Source organism: Eschrichtius robustus, chromosome 10, assembly GCF_028021215.1.
Source record: "Eschrichtius robustus isolate mEscRob2 chromosome 10, mEscRob2.pri, whole genome shotgun sequence".
NCBI classification, from domain to species: Eukaryota; Metazoa; Chordata; class Mammalia; order Artiodactyla; family Eschrichtiidae; genus Eschrichtius; species Eschrichtius robustus.
The window spans coordinates 28,780,234-28,796,515 of NC_090833.1; the positions used below are offsets into that span (position 1 = coordinate 28,780,234).

At 35.5% G+C, this 16,282-nt stretch overlaps 1 protein-coding gene across 2 annotated transcripts in view; it reads right to left on the bottom strand.

Annotated features, from left to right (window-relative positions):
• The window catches only part of SMC2 (structural maintenance of chromosomes 2), a 48,931-nt gene that overhangs the window by 18,361 nt on the left and 14,288 nt on the right, over positions 1-16,282 (bottom strand). For both annotated transcript variants that reach the window (XM_068553099.1, XM_068553098.1), the window contains 7 exons: positions 15,877-16,036; positions 15,252-15,369; positions 14,347-14,485; positions 13,844-13,963; positions 9,281-9,485; positions 7,104-7,239; positions 4,171-4,295 (listed from right to left, as the gene is read on the bottom strand). In XM_068553099.1, coding sequence (XP_068409200.1) covers positions 4,171-4,295; positions 7,104-7,239; positions 9,281-9,485; positions 13,844-13,963; positions 14,347-14,485; positions 15,252-15,369; positions 15,877-16,036 — 1,003 coding nt within the window. The remainder of the gene's footprint in view (positions 1-4,170; positions 4,296-7,103; positions 7,240-9,280; positions 9,486-13,843; positions 13,964-14,346; positions 14,486-15,251; positions 15,370-15,876; positions 16,037-16,282) is intronic.

Consider the following 16,282-nt stretch of genomic DNA (forward strand, 5'->3'; position numbering starts at 1 on the left):
AACAGGTATAGATATTAATGGCTTACAAATTCAACTTTTAATAGAAAAAAAGGTATGGAAAGTTGGAGCCAAGAGTTTAAAAAAAAAAATTAACTGTTCTAACCTTATTCTAGAAATGGTATATTGAAACACAGATCACGCCTAAGAGCCATACTTGAATTATCTAATGATCTGTAAAGAAATTATTTCCAATCACATGAAATTGAGTAACATAAACTTTACCTACAACTTAACTTATAAAAAGATCACAGACCATCTTTTTATATGCCTGTATGCTTCCTAACATCAGAACTGAGTGTGTAACTATGGTATTTTCTTTTTATTTTAGTTACAAGAAAGCTTACAATTTACTTCATAAGCAAGCTTACTTAGTGCTCCTTGCTCCTTTATTTTTATTCAAGGAATCTCTTATTAAAGTAGAGAAGCACTGTGAGAACATGTCTAGGATGATGCATAGGAAACATATTACCTCTAAATTTATAAATTTAAAAATAAAAAAGTAAGATAGAATGAGCATGTTATGGTCACAACTGACATACACTGTTAAGCGTTAGGACCTAGGTACAAATATAACCCTAAAAGCCATGATTGATTAGACAATTTCCTATACTACATTTTTCATTGTAGAAATGTCATTCTAAGAAATCAAAAGAGAAATAAAAAAATACTTTGTCACAAATGAAAATGGAAATACAACATACCAAAACTTACATCAGATGTAGCAAAATCAGTTCTAGCTATGAGTGAAGTTCATTGCAAAGTTCATAGCAATAAATGCCTACCTCAAGAAACAAGAAAAATATCAAACAGCTTTACACCAAAAATCTGTTGTGTTTCTATACACTAAATAATCCCATTTACAACTGCATCAAAAAGAAGAACAAACAAAGCCCAAAGTTAGTAGAAGGAAGAAAATAACCAAGATCAGTGTGGACATAAATGAAATTGAGACTAAAAAGAAATAGAAAAAAAAATTAATGAAACTAAGAGCTGGTTCTTCAAAACTGCCAAACTTTTAGCTAGACCTAAGGAAAAAAGAGACTCAAAGTCAGAAGTAAAAGATGAGATGTTACAACTGATACCACAGAAATATAAAGAATCATAAAAGGTTACTATGAACAATTTTACACCAACACACCAGACAACCTAGAAAAAATAAATTACTAGAAAAGACAACCTATCAAGATTGAATCATGATGAAACAGAAAATCTGAAAAGAGATTATTAGCGAGAAGATTTAGTAAGTAATCAAAAACCTCCCAACAAACAAAAGTCCAGGATTAGATGGCTTTACTGGTGAATTCTAACAAACATTCAAAGAATAATTAATACCAATCATTCCTTCTCAAATTCTTCCAAAAAGCAGACAAGGAAGAAATGGTTCCAAACTCATTTTGCAAAGCCAGCATCATCCTGATACCAAAACCAGACAAGGACGCCACAAGAAAGGAAAATTATAGGCTATTACTCCTGATGAACATAAATGCAAAAATTCTCAACAAAATTTTAGCAAACTGAATTCAACAATACATTAAAAAGATCATACACCATGACCAAGTAAGATTTATTCCAGGGATACAAGTATGGTTCAACATCTGCAAATCAGTCAGTGTGACACATAATATTAACAAATGAAGGATAAAGTCATGGTCATCTGAATAGCAGAAAAAGCATCTGAGAAAATTCAACACCTATTTATGATAAGAACTCACAATAAAGTGAGTACAGAGAGAACATACCTTAACATGATAAAGGCTATACATGACAAGCTCACAGCTAACATCACACGCAATGGTAAAAAGCTGAAGGCTTTTCCTCTAAGATCAGGAAGAAGATAAGGATCCTTGCCTACTCTCCACTTTGACATAGTGTTGGAAGTCCTATAGCAACTGGGAAAGAAAAAGAAATGCATCTAAACTGTAAAGGAAGAAGTAAAACTGTCACTATTTGCAGATGACATATTATAAATAGAAAACCCTAAAGACTCCATCAAAAAACTGTTAGAAATAATAAGCAAATCCAGCAAAGTTGTAGAATACAAAATCAATATATAAAAAATCTGTTGTGTTTCTATACAATCCCATTTACAATTGCATCAAAAAGAAAATACCTAAAAATAAATTTAACTAAGGAGGTGAAGGACACGTACACTGAAAACTAGGAAACACTGATGAAAGAAATTGAAGAAGACAGAAATAAATGGAAAGATATTCTGTGCTCACGGATTGGAAGAATATTGTTAAAATGTCCATACTACCCAAAGCAATCTACAGATTCAAGTCAATTCCTGTCAAAATTTCAATGGCATTTTTCACAGAAATAGAATAAACAATCCTAAAATTTGTATGGAACCACAAAAGACCCTAAACAGCCAAAGCAATCTTGAAAAAGAACAACAAAGCTGGAGGAATCATACTCCCTGTTTTCAAACTTTATTACAAAGCTAGAGTAATCAAAACAGTATAGTATTGATATTAAAAACAGATCAATGGAACTACTGAATAGAGAACCCAAAAATAAACCCACACATACATGGTCAACTCACTTATGACAGAGGAGTCAAGAATATACAATGGGGAATAGACAGTCTCTTTTATAAGAGGTGGAAGGAAACTGGACTTGCAAAAGAATGCAACTGGACCACTAAGACCATACATAAAAATTAACTCAAAATGGATTAAAGACTTGAACATAAGACCTGAAACCATGAAACACCTAGAAGAAAACACAGGTGGTAAGCTCCTTGACATAGGTTTTGATGATTTTTTGGATTTGACACCAAAAGCAAAAATGAACAAGTGGGACTACATATCAAACTAAAAAGCTTCTGCACAGCAAAGGAAACCATCAACAAAATTAAAAGGCAAACTCCTGAATAGGAGAATATATTTGTAAATTATATATTTGATAAGGGGTTAATATCTAAAATATGTTAACTCATACAACTCAATAGAAAAAAACAACCAAATCCAAAAATAGGCAGAGAACCTGAATACACATTTTCCACAGAAGACATACAGATGGCCAACAGGTACACGAAAAGATGTTCAACACTAATCACCAGGGAAATCCTAATCAAAACCACAATGAGATATCACTTTGACCATTAGAATGGCTATTATCAAAAAGATAAGAAATACCAAGTGTTAGCAAGAATGTGAAGAAAGAGCACACTTGTACGCTGCTGGTGGGATTGTAAGTTGGTGCAGACACTATGGAAAAACAGTATGGAGGTTCTTCAAAAAATTAAAAATAGAACTATTGTATGATCCAACATTCCACTTCTGAGTATTTGTCTGAAGAAACCAAAGACACTAACTTGAAAAGATATCTGCACCCCCATGTTCACTGCTGCATTATTTATAGCAGCCAAGACATGGAAACAACCTAACAGTCCACTGATGGATGAATGGATAAAGAAACTGTGGTATACACATACAACAGAATATTATTCAGCCATAAAAAAAAAAAGGAAATTCTACCATTTGCAATAACATGGATGGACCTTGAGGGCATTATGCTAAGTGAAATAAGTCAGAGAAAGATAAATATCATATGATCTCACTTATAACGTGGACTCTTAAATATCCTAGCTCGTAGATACAAAGAAAAGATTGGTGGTTGCTAGAGGCAGGGGTGGGGGAGGTGAGTGAAATGGATGAATTTTTAATTTTATAAAAGAGAAAAAAAAAAGAATGAAAATACTAGTGGGGGAAATAGGTCTGTGAATATTGTCCTAAGGAACAAGACAAATTTAAAACTACCATACACAATTAAATTCTGATTAAAGGTATAATATAGGTTCTTAAAATTTGGGACAGAGATAGCTATAAATTGAATTACACATTAAAAAATTCTGTATAACAAAAATACTATAAACATAAAGCTAAAAGACAAGCACATAACAAAAAAGATATTTGTAATGTGGTGACCTATAAAAAAATCAGTACTCTTATGTATGAGAACAATAAAAACAAGCTATGAGCAACCCAATAGAAAAGGGCAAATTAACAGAAAATTATTAAAATACTTAAATTGAAAAATATTTTTTAAAATTAAAATATTTAAAGTAATTAATGCAGATAAATATATAATAAACACGAGAGCTTCTAAATACCTAAAGTAAGGTTATCAGTAGAAACAGATTAGCACAGAATGTTTTTGTCTTACCAATGATTTTTTTAAGAGCATCTAATTCTTCCTGTTGCTTGTGATATGAGCTTTGCTGAAGCTTGGTTTGTAATAAATCTGCCTCCTCAGTTTTCATCTCCCACTGCTGTTTTAGTTGGCGATACCTTAAAAAAGAGAAGTTTATAATAAATGACAACAGTTTTTCTGATGTTTGAGACATGCTTTTAAATAACAGGCTCTTACCCAAAACAAACTCATACAACATAATATAAGATGCCACTGGTTACAAGACTCGTTTTGATGACTTCCACATTTCTGAGGCATCAATTAAACTCAAGTTTGACTTGGTTACTGAAGGTAAACAACCCTAAATGACCAAGACCAATAGTAACTATCCAGAGAAATATTCTTAATTTTAGAAAATACTAATAATCTTTGAATAAATAGGTTTCCTTAAAAATAACTCCTCCCACCGATCCTTATCAAAAAGAAAAACTCCGTAACAGCTCCCCATCACAAAAATAGAATACATAACAATTATATAAAATTTCAAAAATTTTGTTATCTATTAATCCCTAGTTTCAAATGTTAAAAAAAATAATAATGTTCCCTACATTTTGTAAGGAGACTGGTAGTTTAAAATGGCACAGTACTGAACTTAAACATTTGCAAAGCACTTTTTTTGCAAACCCTATAATTCTCCCCCAGTTCTGGATGCTTCAAGTTATTTCTTTGGAAGGTATTTCGCTAATTCAGCTGCAGTGAAATTTTAAATTACAGTAAATTCAAAGGTTGCTTGTCACTAGAAATTCATGAGGTTTGAGGACAAAGTAAGGAAGCAACTTATAAAACATAAATACTCCCTTGAGTATTCTTGTCTGAGACTGCTTGACAGCAATTAAAAAGCCATAATTTTAACTTGAGTCATTTTCCAACTCATTTAAAAATGTAAAGTGTAGAAATGTGAAAAAAGATATAAGCTATTTTCCTGATATGATCTATGAAAGAATGGCTTTAGTTGACCCTTCCACTCTCATTTTTCAAAATCTATTTCTCTTCCTTAACCTCTGGGCCACAATTAGTCTACAAGACAACTCTGCAGAATAAATGATCCAGTACTGCTCAACAAGTTAACAGTTCCAAGCCAAATGTGACCACAAACTCATTGCCTTGAAAGAGCCTCCACATATCAGAGAAATCTTTTTGTATCTTTCTCACAGAAAAAGTTCATTCACTTTATGGTTAACGTATGTTAATGAAGGTAAAAGGCAGGCTTTACATGTATATAATGTTTGAAAGTGGGCATTTTGATACAATTTACATATTGGAATGGCCACTTTGACTTACTGTAGCAATCTTTTCCATATAATACTGTGTCCCAAAAAAGTCTTGGTACCATTCTAAGTTTTGATGATTTCAGAAGATGAATGCCAAAAGTTTACCAAAAAAAAAAAAAAATCACTTCAAGTTTTTTTTTAATTAATTTATTTATTTTTGGCTGCGTTGGGTCTTCGTTGCTGCACATGGGTTTTCTCTAGTTGAGGCGAGCGGGGGCTACTCTTCATTGCAGTGCATGGACTTCTCATTGCTGTGGCTTCTCTTGTTGTGGAGCATGGGCTCTAGGTGCGTGGGCTTCAGTAGTTGTGGCTCGCGGGCTCTAGAGCACAGGCTCAGTAGTTGTGGTGCACTGGCTTAGTTGCTCTGCAGCATGTGGGATCTCCCCAGACCAGGGCTCGAACCAGGAAAGTCCCTCATTTCAAGGTTTTTATCTCTCTCTCTCTCTCTCTTTTTTAAGCTTTATTCAGTATTATGAATTCTAAATAAAATGTTTGATTTTAATTTTATCTCAGTTCCCATTTGCCATCTTCAGAGTGACTAGAAAAAAATTACAATTAAGCTCTCAAATACTGTCCTTAGTAAGTTTGTGGCATTTATATACTCCTGAAGTTTTTACAGCAAGTAAGGACTGTTCTCCTGGATAACCACACGGCAAGTTCACTCACATCATTCCGGTATTTATTCAACAGTCTTCTTCTCAGTAAGGCTTTCCCTGACCACCCCATATAAAATTTCAACACCTCTTTCTTTGCCCTGGATAGTTCATATCTCCTTTACTATTTTACTTTTTTCTTCTTAGAACTTAGCATTATCTAACATACATTTTACCAGTTTAACTTTTTATATTGTCTGTTGCCCCAGCTACACATATCAAAACAAGATGAAGAGATTTATGTGTTTGACTCCCTGCTATATTCGCAGCTCCTCGAAGAGTACTTAGCATGAGGCACACAACAGTAAATAACGGTAAGTGACAAAAAAAGGTTACATTAAATAGCATGGTACCAATTTTGAAAAAAAAAAATGGCATACACATACTGTGTCATACACAAAATATGTATCATACACAAACAGAAGTAATGTTGAAAAGTACGCACACATACCTATATCCACACCCACACAGAAAATACACTGTAAGTAAACACTTTAATTCTAGCAGCGACTTTTGACATCAACTTGTTTAACTTCTCCATAGGAAACTTAGCAATCTTCATCTACAGGACAGCCATAATGCTGCAAAACTTAGTGCAGACACCCGATCAACGCTATAATATTACATCATTTCAAATCAAGGACTCAAGTATCCTCTGGCATCAACCTCTAGAGTATCTATGGATTTCCTCACTAATCCCAGCAGAATGTTAACAGAGTAGATCTCAGCAGAAAAAGAGGAATATTTGGCTGATTTTTCTTTCCTTCTTTTAGCTTTCCCCAATTTCTTAAAACAAAGACACTATTTATATTAAAAAAAAAAACAAACAAGTTATCAACTCACAACTTATTCAATAATACCAAGGTTATTATTAAAAAAAGTCAGAAGTATTTCTTTAAATAAAATTTTCTTTCATCTTCTACCATGCAAATCTTTGACCAAGAAAATTTTTAAATACAGCTTAATCCAACCAAAGTCTTACTTTTCAGCAGTGTTTTTAAGACCTGATAATTCCTCTTCTAGAGCCTGTAGCTCATTCTCCTTGATTCTCAGCTCATCTTGAACATCTTTGAGTTCTTGAAACTTGGTTAAAATAGAAGCTGCCTGGGATCGAGCACCTGACAGAGGCAAATTGAAACAGGCCTTTGACACCAAGTTACCACGTATTTAGTAAGCAATAAAAACTTTTCTGAGAGAATTATACTTGAAATAATTCAACAGCCAATCTTTAGTAAGTTTATGAAGGTACAGAATTCACTTCATCATTTGAATCTTAGGGCATACATACTTGATAACAAATAATACTTCTAAGTAGATGTGATGGATTATTTATTCAAAATAATCATTGCCCTTGCCTACTGGGCCCATCCCTCCCAGGCCCATTTCCCTCTCTACTGTCATCAGGCTTAGCCATGTGCTTTGCTCTTGCCAATCAGTGGGAAATGTACCTCTTCTGAAAGGAAGCTTTAAGAGGCAGCACATAATTTACCATGTTTTCCTTCCCTTCCCATGAGAAAAGTATGTTCAGAAAAGGGACTTACTTCTCAGTCAGCCTGGGTCCCATAATGAGAATAACATGGAGCAGAGACAAGTGACCCACAGTTAATGTAGCATAATTATGGAATAAACTCGTAAGCCACTGAGATTTGGGAGCTGTTTATTACCACATCATAATGTGGTCTAAACTCGATGTAGCAGCGTGAACTGGTTTCACCTTACGTGCACTATAACTGTCTGGCAGTAACAGGCTGAGGTGTTAGCTTGGCAAGAAAACTCTAGGCTTGATGGGAGGATGCAAAGGTCAATTAGCAATGCTATTGTGAGCACTTTGTTTATATGATACGGAGTTACATATTTGCCATCTCTTAAGCAGGAATTTTAAGAACCTCCAATTCAATGAAATCTAAAATGTTTCTTCTATTTTAGATATTTAAAAATATTTGGTCTCTATCTTCCAACTGCAGATGCTAGTCATCTTGTACACTGGGGAACTTGATACTTTATCATGGAATTCATTATATTGGCTGTTTTCTTGGCCTAGAAAGAAATTAAGACACTTGATATCTCAAGAGGCATCCAAGTCTCTTGGTTTGGTTAAAAGCACAAACTCTGTAATCAGACCACCTGAGTTCAAATTCTGAGCTCTGCCACGTACCAGCAAGTTACTTAATCACTCTATACTTTAGTTTCTACAACTGCATAATGGAGATGATAGTAATGTCTACCTCATGGTTGCTATAAGGATTAAATAAGCTAATCATTTAAAGTCCTTAGAATAGGGCTTTATAGAATGATAGAAATGTTCTATATCTGCACTGTCCAATTACCCACTAACCACTTGTGGTTACTGAGCCCTTGAAATATGACTAGTGCAATTAAGGAAATTATTTTAATTTTATTTAATTTTAATTATCTTATTTTGGTGTAAAGAGCCACATGTGGCTAGTAGCTACTGTATTGGACAGTACAGTCTTACAACACTGCCCAGTACACAGTAAGTACTATTTAGTGTTTGTTATTTATTACATGGTCACTTGACATGGATCTGGAAACTCAGTGTTGCAAATATTAGAACAAGAAATATATGGTCATTATCTAAGAATTCCTTACTTAAGGCATTCAGGCAGATTTAATTTTTTTGTTTTACTTTTGACAGGAGCAGTAACATATACACAAATTAAAAGTTAACATGGAAATGAAGACCCAACACGGCCAAAAATAAATAAATAAATAAATAAATAAATAAATAAGTAAAATTAAAAAAAAAAAAAAAAAGTTAACATGTTTCCTAAAGGAGAAGTGGGTAGTTAAGCTACAAATGTACTGACTAAAAAGACTTCATATCCCAGTGACTAGGATATCTTAATAAGACAAAAAGCAAGAGAAAATAAATGGGAATAGACTTAAGATGAATAAGAAAAGCTATAGGACTGATTACTAGCCTATGAGTTCCTTCAGGACAATGACAGTGTATAATTTCTCAATTAATATTAAGCACCTGTCACAAAGCAGGTATTCAAAAGAAAACTCAATCCTTTGATTAGGAATAAAACACTGGATTAAGTCATTCCAAGCCCAATATTTCCTGTTTAAAAAAAAAAAAAGCCCCCATCCTATTTACCACACAGAATTGTGAGGACAAAATGATATAAAACCTACCTCCACTCAACGTCCCGTGAGGATCAAATACATCACCTCCTAGAGTTACGGTTCTAGTCATTATCCTTTTATCGAAAGCTACCTTTTTTGCATTATCCATATTGTCACAAATAAATGTTGTTCCAAAGACAAATTCCATTGCTTTCTGAAGTTCTGGTTTGTATTCAACCAGGGAAAGAGCCACATGAACATTATCAGGGCCAACCTGGGGGAAAACAGTTATGTCATGATACATATTACTCCTTTCCTTTGAAATATTATTTTATAAAATAGTAAGAACTGCCACAACAGAAACTGAATACCTATCCAGCACTACAACTCCTTTTGAATTTTCTAAAATGCTATAGAAAACTCAACACTTTTAGAAAAAAACAATTCCAAGTTTAAACACTGAAAAACCTAAGTAAAATATTTAGCTAGAATACCAGTCATTATGAGAGTTTCAATCAAGCAGAAGCCACTACCAAGTTTCTAAATTCAAAGTGGATTATTTGAACACACTTTTTTTTTTAACATCTTTATTGGAGTATAATTGCTTTACAATGGTGTGTTAGTTTCTGCTTTATAAACAAAGTGAATCATTTATACATATACATATGTCCCCATATCTCTTCCCTCTTGCGTCTCCCTCCCTCCCACCCTCCCTATCCCACCCCTCTAGTGAACATCCTTTCTTAATTAAAGTACATCAATTTCTGGATCAACACAATTACATAAAATGTTTTGCTTCAATTATTAACTTGGTTGTTCCAAAGTGAATACTTTCTCATTCAAATAAAACATGCTAAGGCAACCACCTGCCAGTTACAGAAATAAAAACAATAATTGAGTAAAAAAAAATCTTTTTTAAATCCCTCAATCTTTTATTTTGATCCAACTGTCTTTTCTCAACCTTTGTTTATAACATCTACCTCTGCCCACATTTTTAGAACAACTTAGCATACTTTATGGAGCTTAGTAGTAGCAGAAATTGTAATGAAGGCAGCTCTATGTAACATATGTTCAGCAGTGTCCTCTGACATAGCAGTTACCATTAAATGGGTCTGGCTGAGGGATCTGGGTAGAAGTGTTTTTGTTACTTAAAACCCCAATTGACTTCTAACACTGGAACTTGACATAGGACTAAAATAACGTCCAAAACCTTCTAGACTCTAAAGTGATTTTTCTAAGTAAAGGATGTAAATACTAACCAAAAATACCACCTTTCAATTACTCTGTACTCATCTTTCTTCTTCTGATAGTAAACAATTTTCATTGAAGGCGTCTCAATTTCAAGAAATATACTGACTATCCATTTAGCATCTTAATTATACATGCATTTTCAGGTTTCATAGAATTTTCTTTTCAACTCATGCACTTGGAATGCCTGCTCAATAACTGATATCACTGCTGAATGTTATGATTGGCTTCATGTTTTTACCAAACATTATGCAACCACAACAGCCTTTTAAATGTATTTCCTTGTACTCATCTGTTTACTAGTAACCACACCACTTTAGATCTATCTCAGCAGCTGACTGCATATACTGGTTACCTGCTTTGTATGTTCATAGGTTGGTAAGCAATCTAGAAAAGCTCTAATAGAGAAGCATCGCTGTAAGACGGATGGATACCTTCCATAACGGTTGTCACTGCGGCCAGTTTAAGTGTGCCTGGCGTGAAAAAACCTGAAGAATTCTTGTATTTATCTATAAGCTCTATAATTCTATTTGGAAATCAAAAATTTAACATTTAATGCCACCTGATAGTCATGTGACTTAGGTTTAAAGACATTCTAGAAGATGGCAGAGTAGGGTGACGTGGAACACACCTCCCCACAAATACATCAAGAATACATCTACAAATGGAACAGTCTCACAGAGCACCTTCTGAATACTAGCAGAGGACCTCAGACACCTGAAAGGACAAGAAAGATCCCCATGTAACCAGGCAGGATGAAAGACATAAAAAAGAAAAGAGGAAGTGGGACGGGACATGTACCCTTGGAGGGGAGCTGAAGGAGAGGAGAGGTTTGCACACCTGGGGAGATACCCTCACCAGTGGGGAGATCCGATGGGACAGACGGGGAGCTTCGCGGGCTCAGAGGGAAGTGCAGCAACCAGTCTGTGACAGGCAGGACAGAGTGAGACCGACACGGATGGTCCGTGCCACGGTCCTGCGCGCCCCAGCCTGAGACACGTGTGGTGGTACGGACAGGGGCTGGGCGCTGGAATGTGGGGTTTGGAGAGCTGACCTGGGGGGAGGACCACTTCTGTCTACATGGAGTCAGCCTGAAGGGACAGGAGCAGCCAGGAATGTTCGTGGAAGAAGCCCCAGCCACCACAGAAGCAAAGCGCTGCTGTTGAGTGGTGTGCGAAGGGCACAGCCGCCACCGCAGCCTCTTTCCCCACGCACTGGCACCTGCCGCTGCAGGCACTACGAGGGGCCCCCGCCTGGGCAGCCCCCGCATCCTGACCGCCGCCCTGGCCCCCTCCCACCTGGGCGGGCCCGAGCACCTTGACCGCCACCCCGGCGCCCTCCTGCCTGGGAAGGCTCATGTGCTCAGGGGCAGACTCAGGAGCAGAGGCTGGTGGGTCTGAGCCCCAGGGGCCGTGTGACTAAGGAAGAAGAGCTGAAATCTCTCCTCGCAGCTTTGTGAACCATGGATTTACACCTCTGCTGCCGGCTTTGTAAATTTACCGCCTGCAGAATATCCGAACAGACAACGAGTGCTCCTGCAGCTGAGACAGGTCTGGCTTTAGCAGCTGTGGGCTTTGTGCGGGTTGAACCAGGCCAGAGTCTGAGCTGCCTCCATAGGTCCCACAGCAACTCCATGGGCATGACTGCTGCAGTCCTGGCACCTGACTTCAGTGGATCTGCACTGGTGGCCCAGTGAAAACAATGCTTTAGAGACACCAGGGCCAACTGCCAGCATACCCACAGTTAAGAGGGGACGAGAGCAGGGCCAACAACAGTGTACTCTGTGAGCCCGCACAGTGGGTGGAAGGTGACACAACAGAGCACAATCACAGGTGAACTCCTCCAGAGGAGGAATACTCAGTGGTTTCTCTCCCAGTGGGAGAGAAATCCTGCCTACCTCACACCGCAGATCAGAAACACAGCTCAGAAACACATCTGGGGGCTTCTACTCCAACAACTAGGGAGCAGACCCTGCCCCTGACGGCAGTGACAACCACAGAGGAAAGTGGAGGCCCCGCTCAATATCCAGTGTAGGCTCTGGTCACCACAACACTGGTCACTGCCACAGAATAAAGAAAAAAGTATGAGAAAAAATGAGGACAGTCTCAGAGACCTCTGGGACAACATTAAATGCAACAGCATTCACATTATAGGGGTCCCAGAAGGAGAAAAGAGAGAAAGGGTTTGAGAAAACATTTAAAGAGATGGAGCCGAAAACTTCCCTAACATGAGAAAGGAAACACTCACTCAACTACAGGAAGCAAGGAGAACCAAATACAGGATGAACCAAAGAAGGAACACACCAAGACACATATTAACCAAATTGACAAAAATTAAATACAAAGAAAAACATTAAAAGGGAAAAGCAACAAATAACAGACGGGAACCCCCATAAGGTTATCAGCTGATTTTTCAGCAGAAATTCTGCAGGCCAGAGGGAGTGGCATGATATATTCAAAATGATGAGAGGGAAAAACCTACAACCAAGAATACTCTACCCAGCAGGGCTCTCATTCAGATTCAACAGAGATCAAAAGCTTTACAGACAAGCAAAAGCTAAGAGAATTTAACAGCACCAAACCAGCTTTACAACAAATGCAAAAGGAACTTCTCTAGGCAGGAAAAAAAACCAAAAAAGAGTCCACAACTAGAAGCAAGAAAATCACAAATGGGAAAGCTCACCAAGAAAGGCAAACGTAAAGTAAAAGTTGGAAATCATCCAGACACAAATATGATATCAAAACCAGCAACTGTGAGAAGAGAAGAGTACAAATGCTAAGAAATGGGAAATGCATTTGAAGTTAAGAGATCAGCAACAGAAACACTCATAGATTTCAAAATCAAACTTATGGTTACCAAAGGGGAAACGTGAGGGGAAGTGATAAATTAGGAGATTGGGATTAACATATACACACTACTATAAATAAAACAGATAACTAACAAGGACCTACTATATAGCACAGGGAACTCTACTCAATATTCCATAATAACCTATATGGGAAAATAATCTGAAAAATAATGGATATATATATATATATAACTGAATCACGTAGATGTACACCTAAAACTAACACAACATTGTAAATCAACTATACTCCAATAAAAATTTAAAAAATAAAATAAAGACATTTAATACTACAACTTTAAAATATCAAAGGGTATTTTAGTCTTCCAACATTTCTATTCTCTCTCCATCTAATTTCACAAAAGCCAACTTATTCTCTTTGGTATCTTAACTTTTTTAAGCATGGTATCACAATAAAATATTGTGCTTTGATATATGATTTAAATCCCAATTTACTTCAAAGGACAAAGTTAATGTCCTGTAATTCAAAAAAAAAAAAAAAAAGTAAGATGCAGATAAAGCATATAAAAAAGACTTACAAGATTCTGAGCAACCCTCAGAGTTTCTGGAGCAATACATCTGGCTGAAATTTTATTGAGTGGAATTATAGTGTATCTACGCTTCAATTCCCCCTTTTCTAGTAGCTTTTTTCCAGTAACCTAAAACATTGTTCATTAGAAATGAAAAAAATATTAATGACAGAGAACATTTAAATGGAATGAGTATAAGTTTAGGAATCCATAATCAAATAAATGCTGAGTGCCTACTATCCTGAACAATCAAAATTCTAAGATCGATAATATGCATTCTGGGCTCCTGAGTCAGCATTACTCAGCCATAATAAAGAATGGAATACAGTTAATCAAATATAATCAATAACATAATAAAAAAGTCATTAACTCTATAGTTTTACCCTGTAAAGATAAGCATCCAGCCTTAGGAGAAGCTTAAAACATCAAGAAAGTACCCAGTTCTACTAGGAGCACATGGTTTTTCAAGCTAAACAGCAATTGTAGGTTTTCTTTCATTAAAATCAATTTACCTCTGTGTCTACTACAACATTGTAGAGTCGGTCCCCAGCCACCAATTCTAAAGCTGTGGTTGCAGAAGTATCTTTCACACTAATCAGTGAAGCTACAAGTCCTTTCACACAATTTCTATTCCAGTTCTTCTCTGGATCCCTAAAACAGAAAAGTGGACAAAAATTAATCTTAGATAAGAAAATAGAAAAAGTTGTACTTTAGTAGTCAAGAGCTCTTTCTAACAATACATTAAAGTGATAGCACAAGAATCATATAGTTTTAACAAAACAAAAATTTTCAAATGTCTCAGATGACTAGCCAGCTACAGGCATACATTTTATTGTGTTTCACAAATACTGCTGTTTTTTTGTTGTTGTTTTGCTTTTTACAAATTGAAGGTTTATGGCAATGCTGCATTGTCAGCTGATAGTATTTTTTAGTAATAAAGCCTTTTTAAATTAAGGTATGTACATTGGTTTTTTACACAATATGCTACTGTACACTTAATAGACTATTGTTTTAAAATCAATTGAAAGATCTTTCAGTATACATGTTTTCAATGTAACAAAAATAACTTTGATGTTCTAATCTTTGTAATACATATATTAAGTATTCCATGATAAAAGGACCATATAGTAAAACAAACTGTAAAATGTTAATGTTTACAGTTATTTAATATTAATGATATAATAACTTTAAAGGAACTTTCCAACTGAGATTAAATTCCCCTCATTTTGGTTTTAAGATTAGTGGCATTAGTAGCCTTAAATTTCATAAGAATTTCCCCTGCCTACAAATCTGAAACATTCAATAAACATTTAAGGAAAAAATATCAATTAAGGAAAAGCAGCTTACAATAACTTTCATACAAAAATATATCCTGGTTATTACCATGATGTTAGAATTCAATGTTTGGCTCTCTTACCTGTAGGCAAATCGAAGATTGGGAAATCTGGCCAAGAGAGCTTCATATGTTTCTTTCAATCTACTGATATCACGAGATAGCTGCCTGCGCCTTTCCAGAAGGCATTCCTCCTTGTTTTCTGAACAAGTCATAAGTAAATTGAAACCAAGTTTTAAAAACTCAAATATTCTACTGTTTTAAGGAAAATATTAGTAACCTCTATTTCCAAAGCATTTCTAAAAGCAAAATACAAACTTCTGGTAAGTATTAAATAAAAGCATGCTTGACATTCAAATTTCTATCAAGTGTCAAGTAGACATATTTCCAACACATAACACCATTTTCATGCCAAGGAACAACATATGAATTGGATACCTACTAATGTAGAAATATATAAATAACAGTTTTGGGTTTTCAAGTGGCACTTCAGAGTGACTGAAGCAGGAAATTCCCAGTATTGAGCTTTCAAAAATTCAAAGGATTGATTTATACTTATTTTTTGTGACTATATTTATAAATAATTCCTATACAAATACCCATTAATATTAATGGGATAAAATATCTCCTACTTGCTATCTCCTTTATTTAAGGAAGTTTCTATCAATAATCACTACTTCCTAATGATTTAACATCTTTAAAGGCCAACCTTCATAATTTAGCTTTTTCATTTCGGCTTCAAGTTTTTCTCTAAGTTTCTTCACAGCTTCTAAAGCTTCTTGATCCTTCCTATAGCCACCATCCATCTTCTTAATTTCTGTTTGTTTAGTCTTTAATTCTTGTTGGGCATGTTTCAACTTCATCTGAGCCTATAACAGAAAAATGTAACAGACTATATGAGGCAGACAGTGCTAGTGATAAAATGGCCACAGATTCAGATTGCTTTAAGAGACATCGGCCTTGAAAATGTAACTGTTTGGTCACTTGGATCAATATCTCAATAGATCAATCATTTCCCAATGTTTTCACCTCAAAACACTACTCAGAATATAAATGAATAAAAGCTCCAATCATTAAATAATTTGCAATTTAACTCCATATTTTTAATATTTATA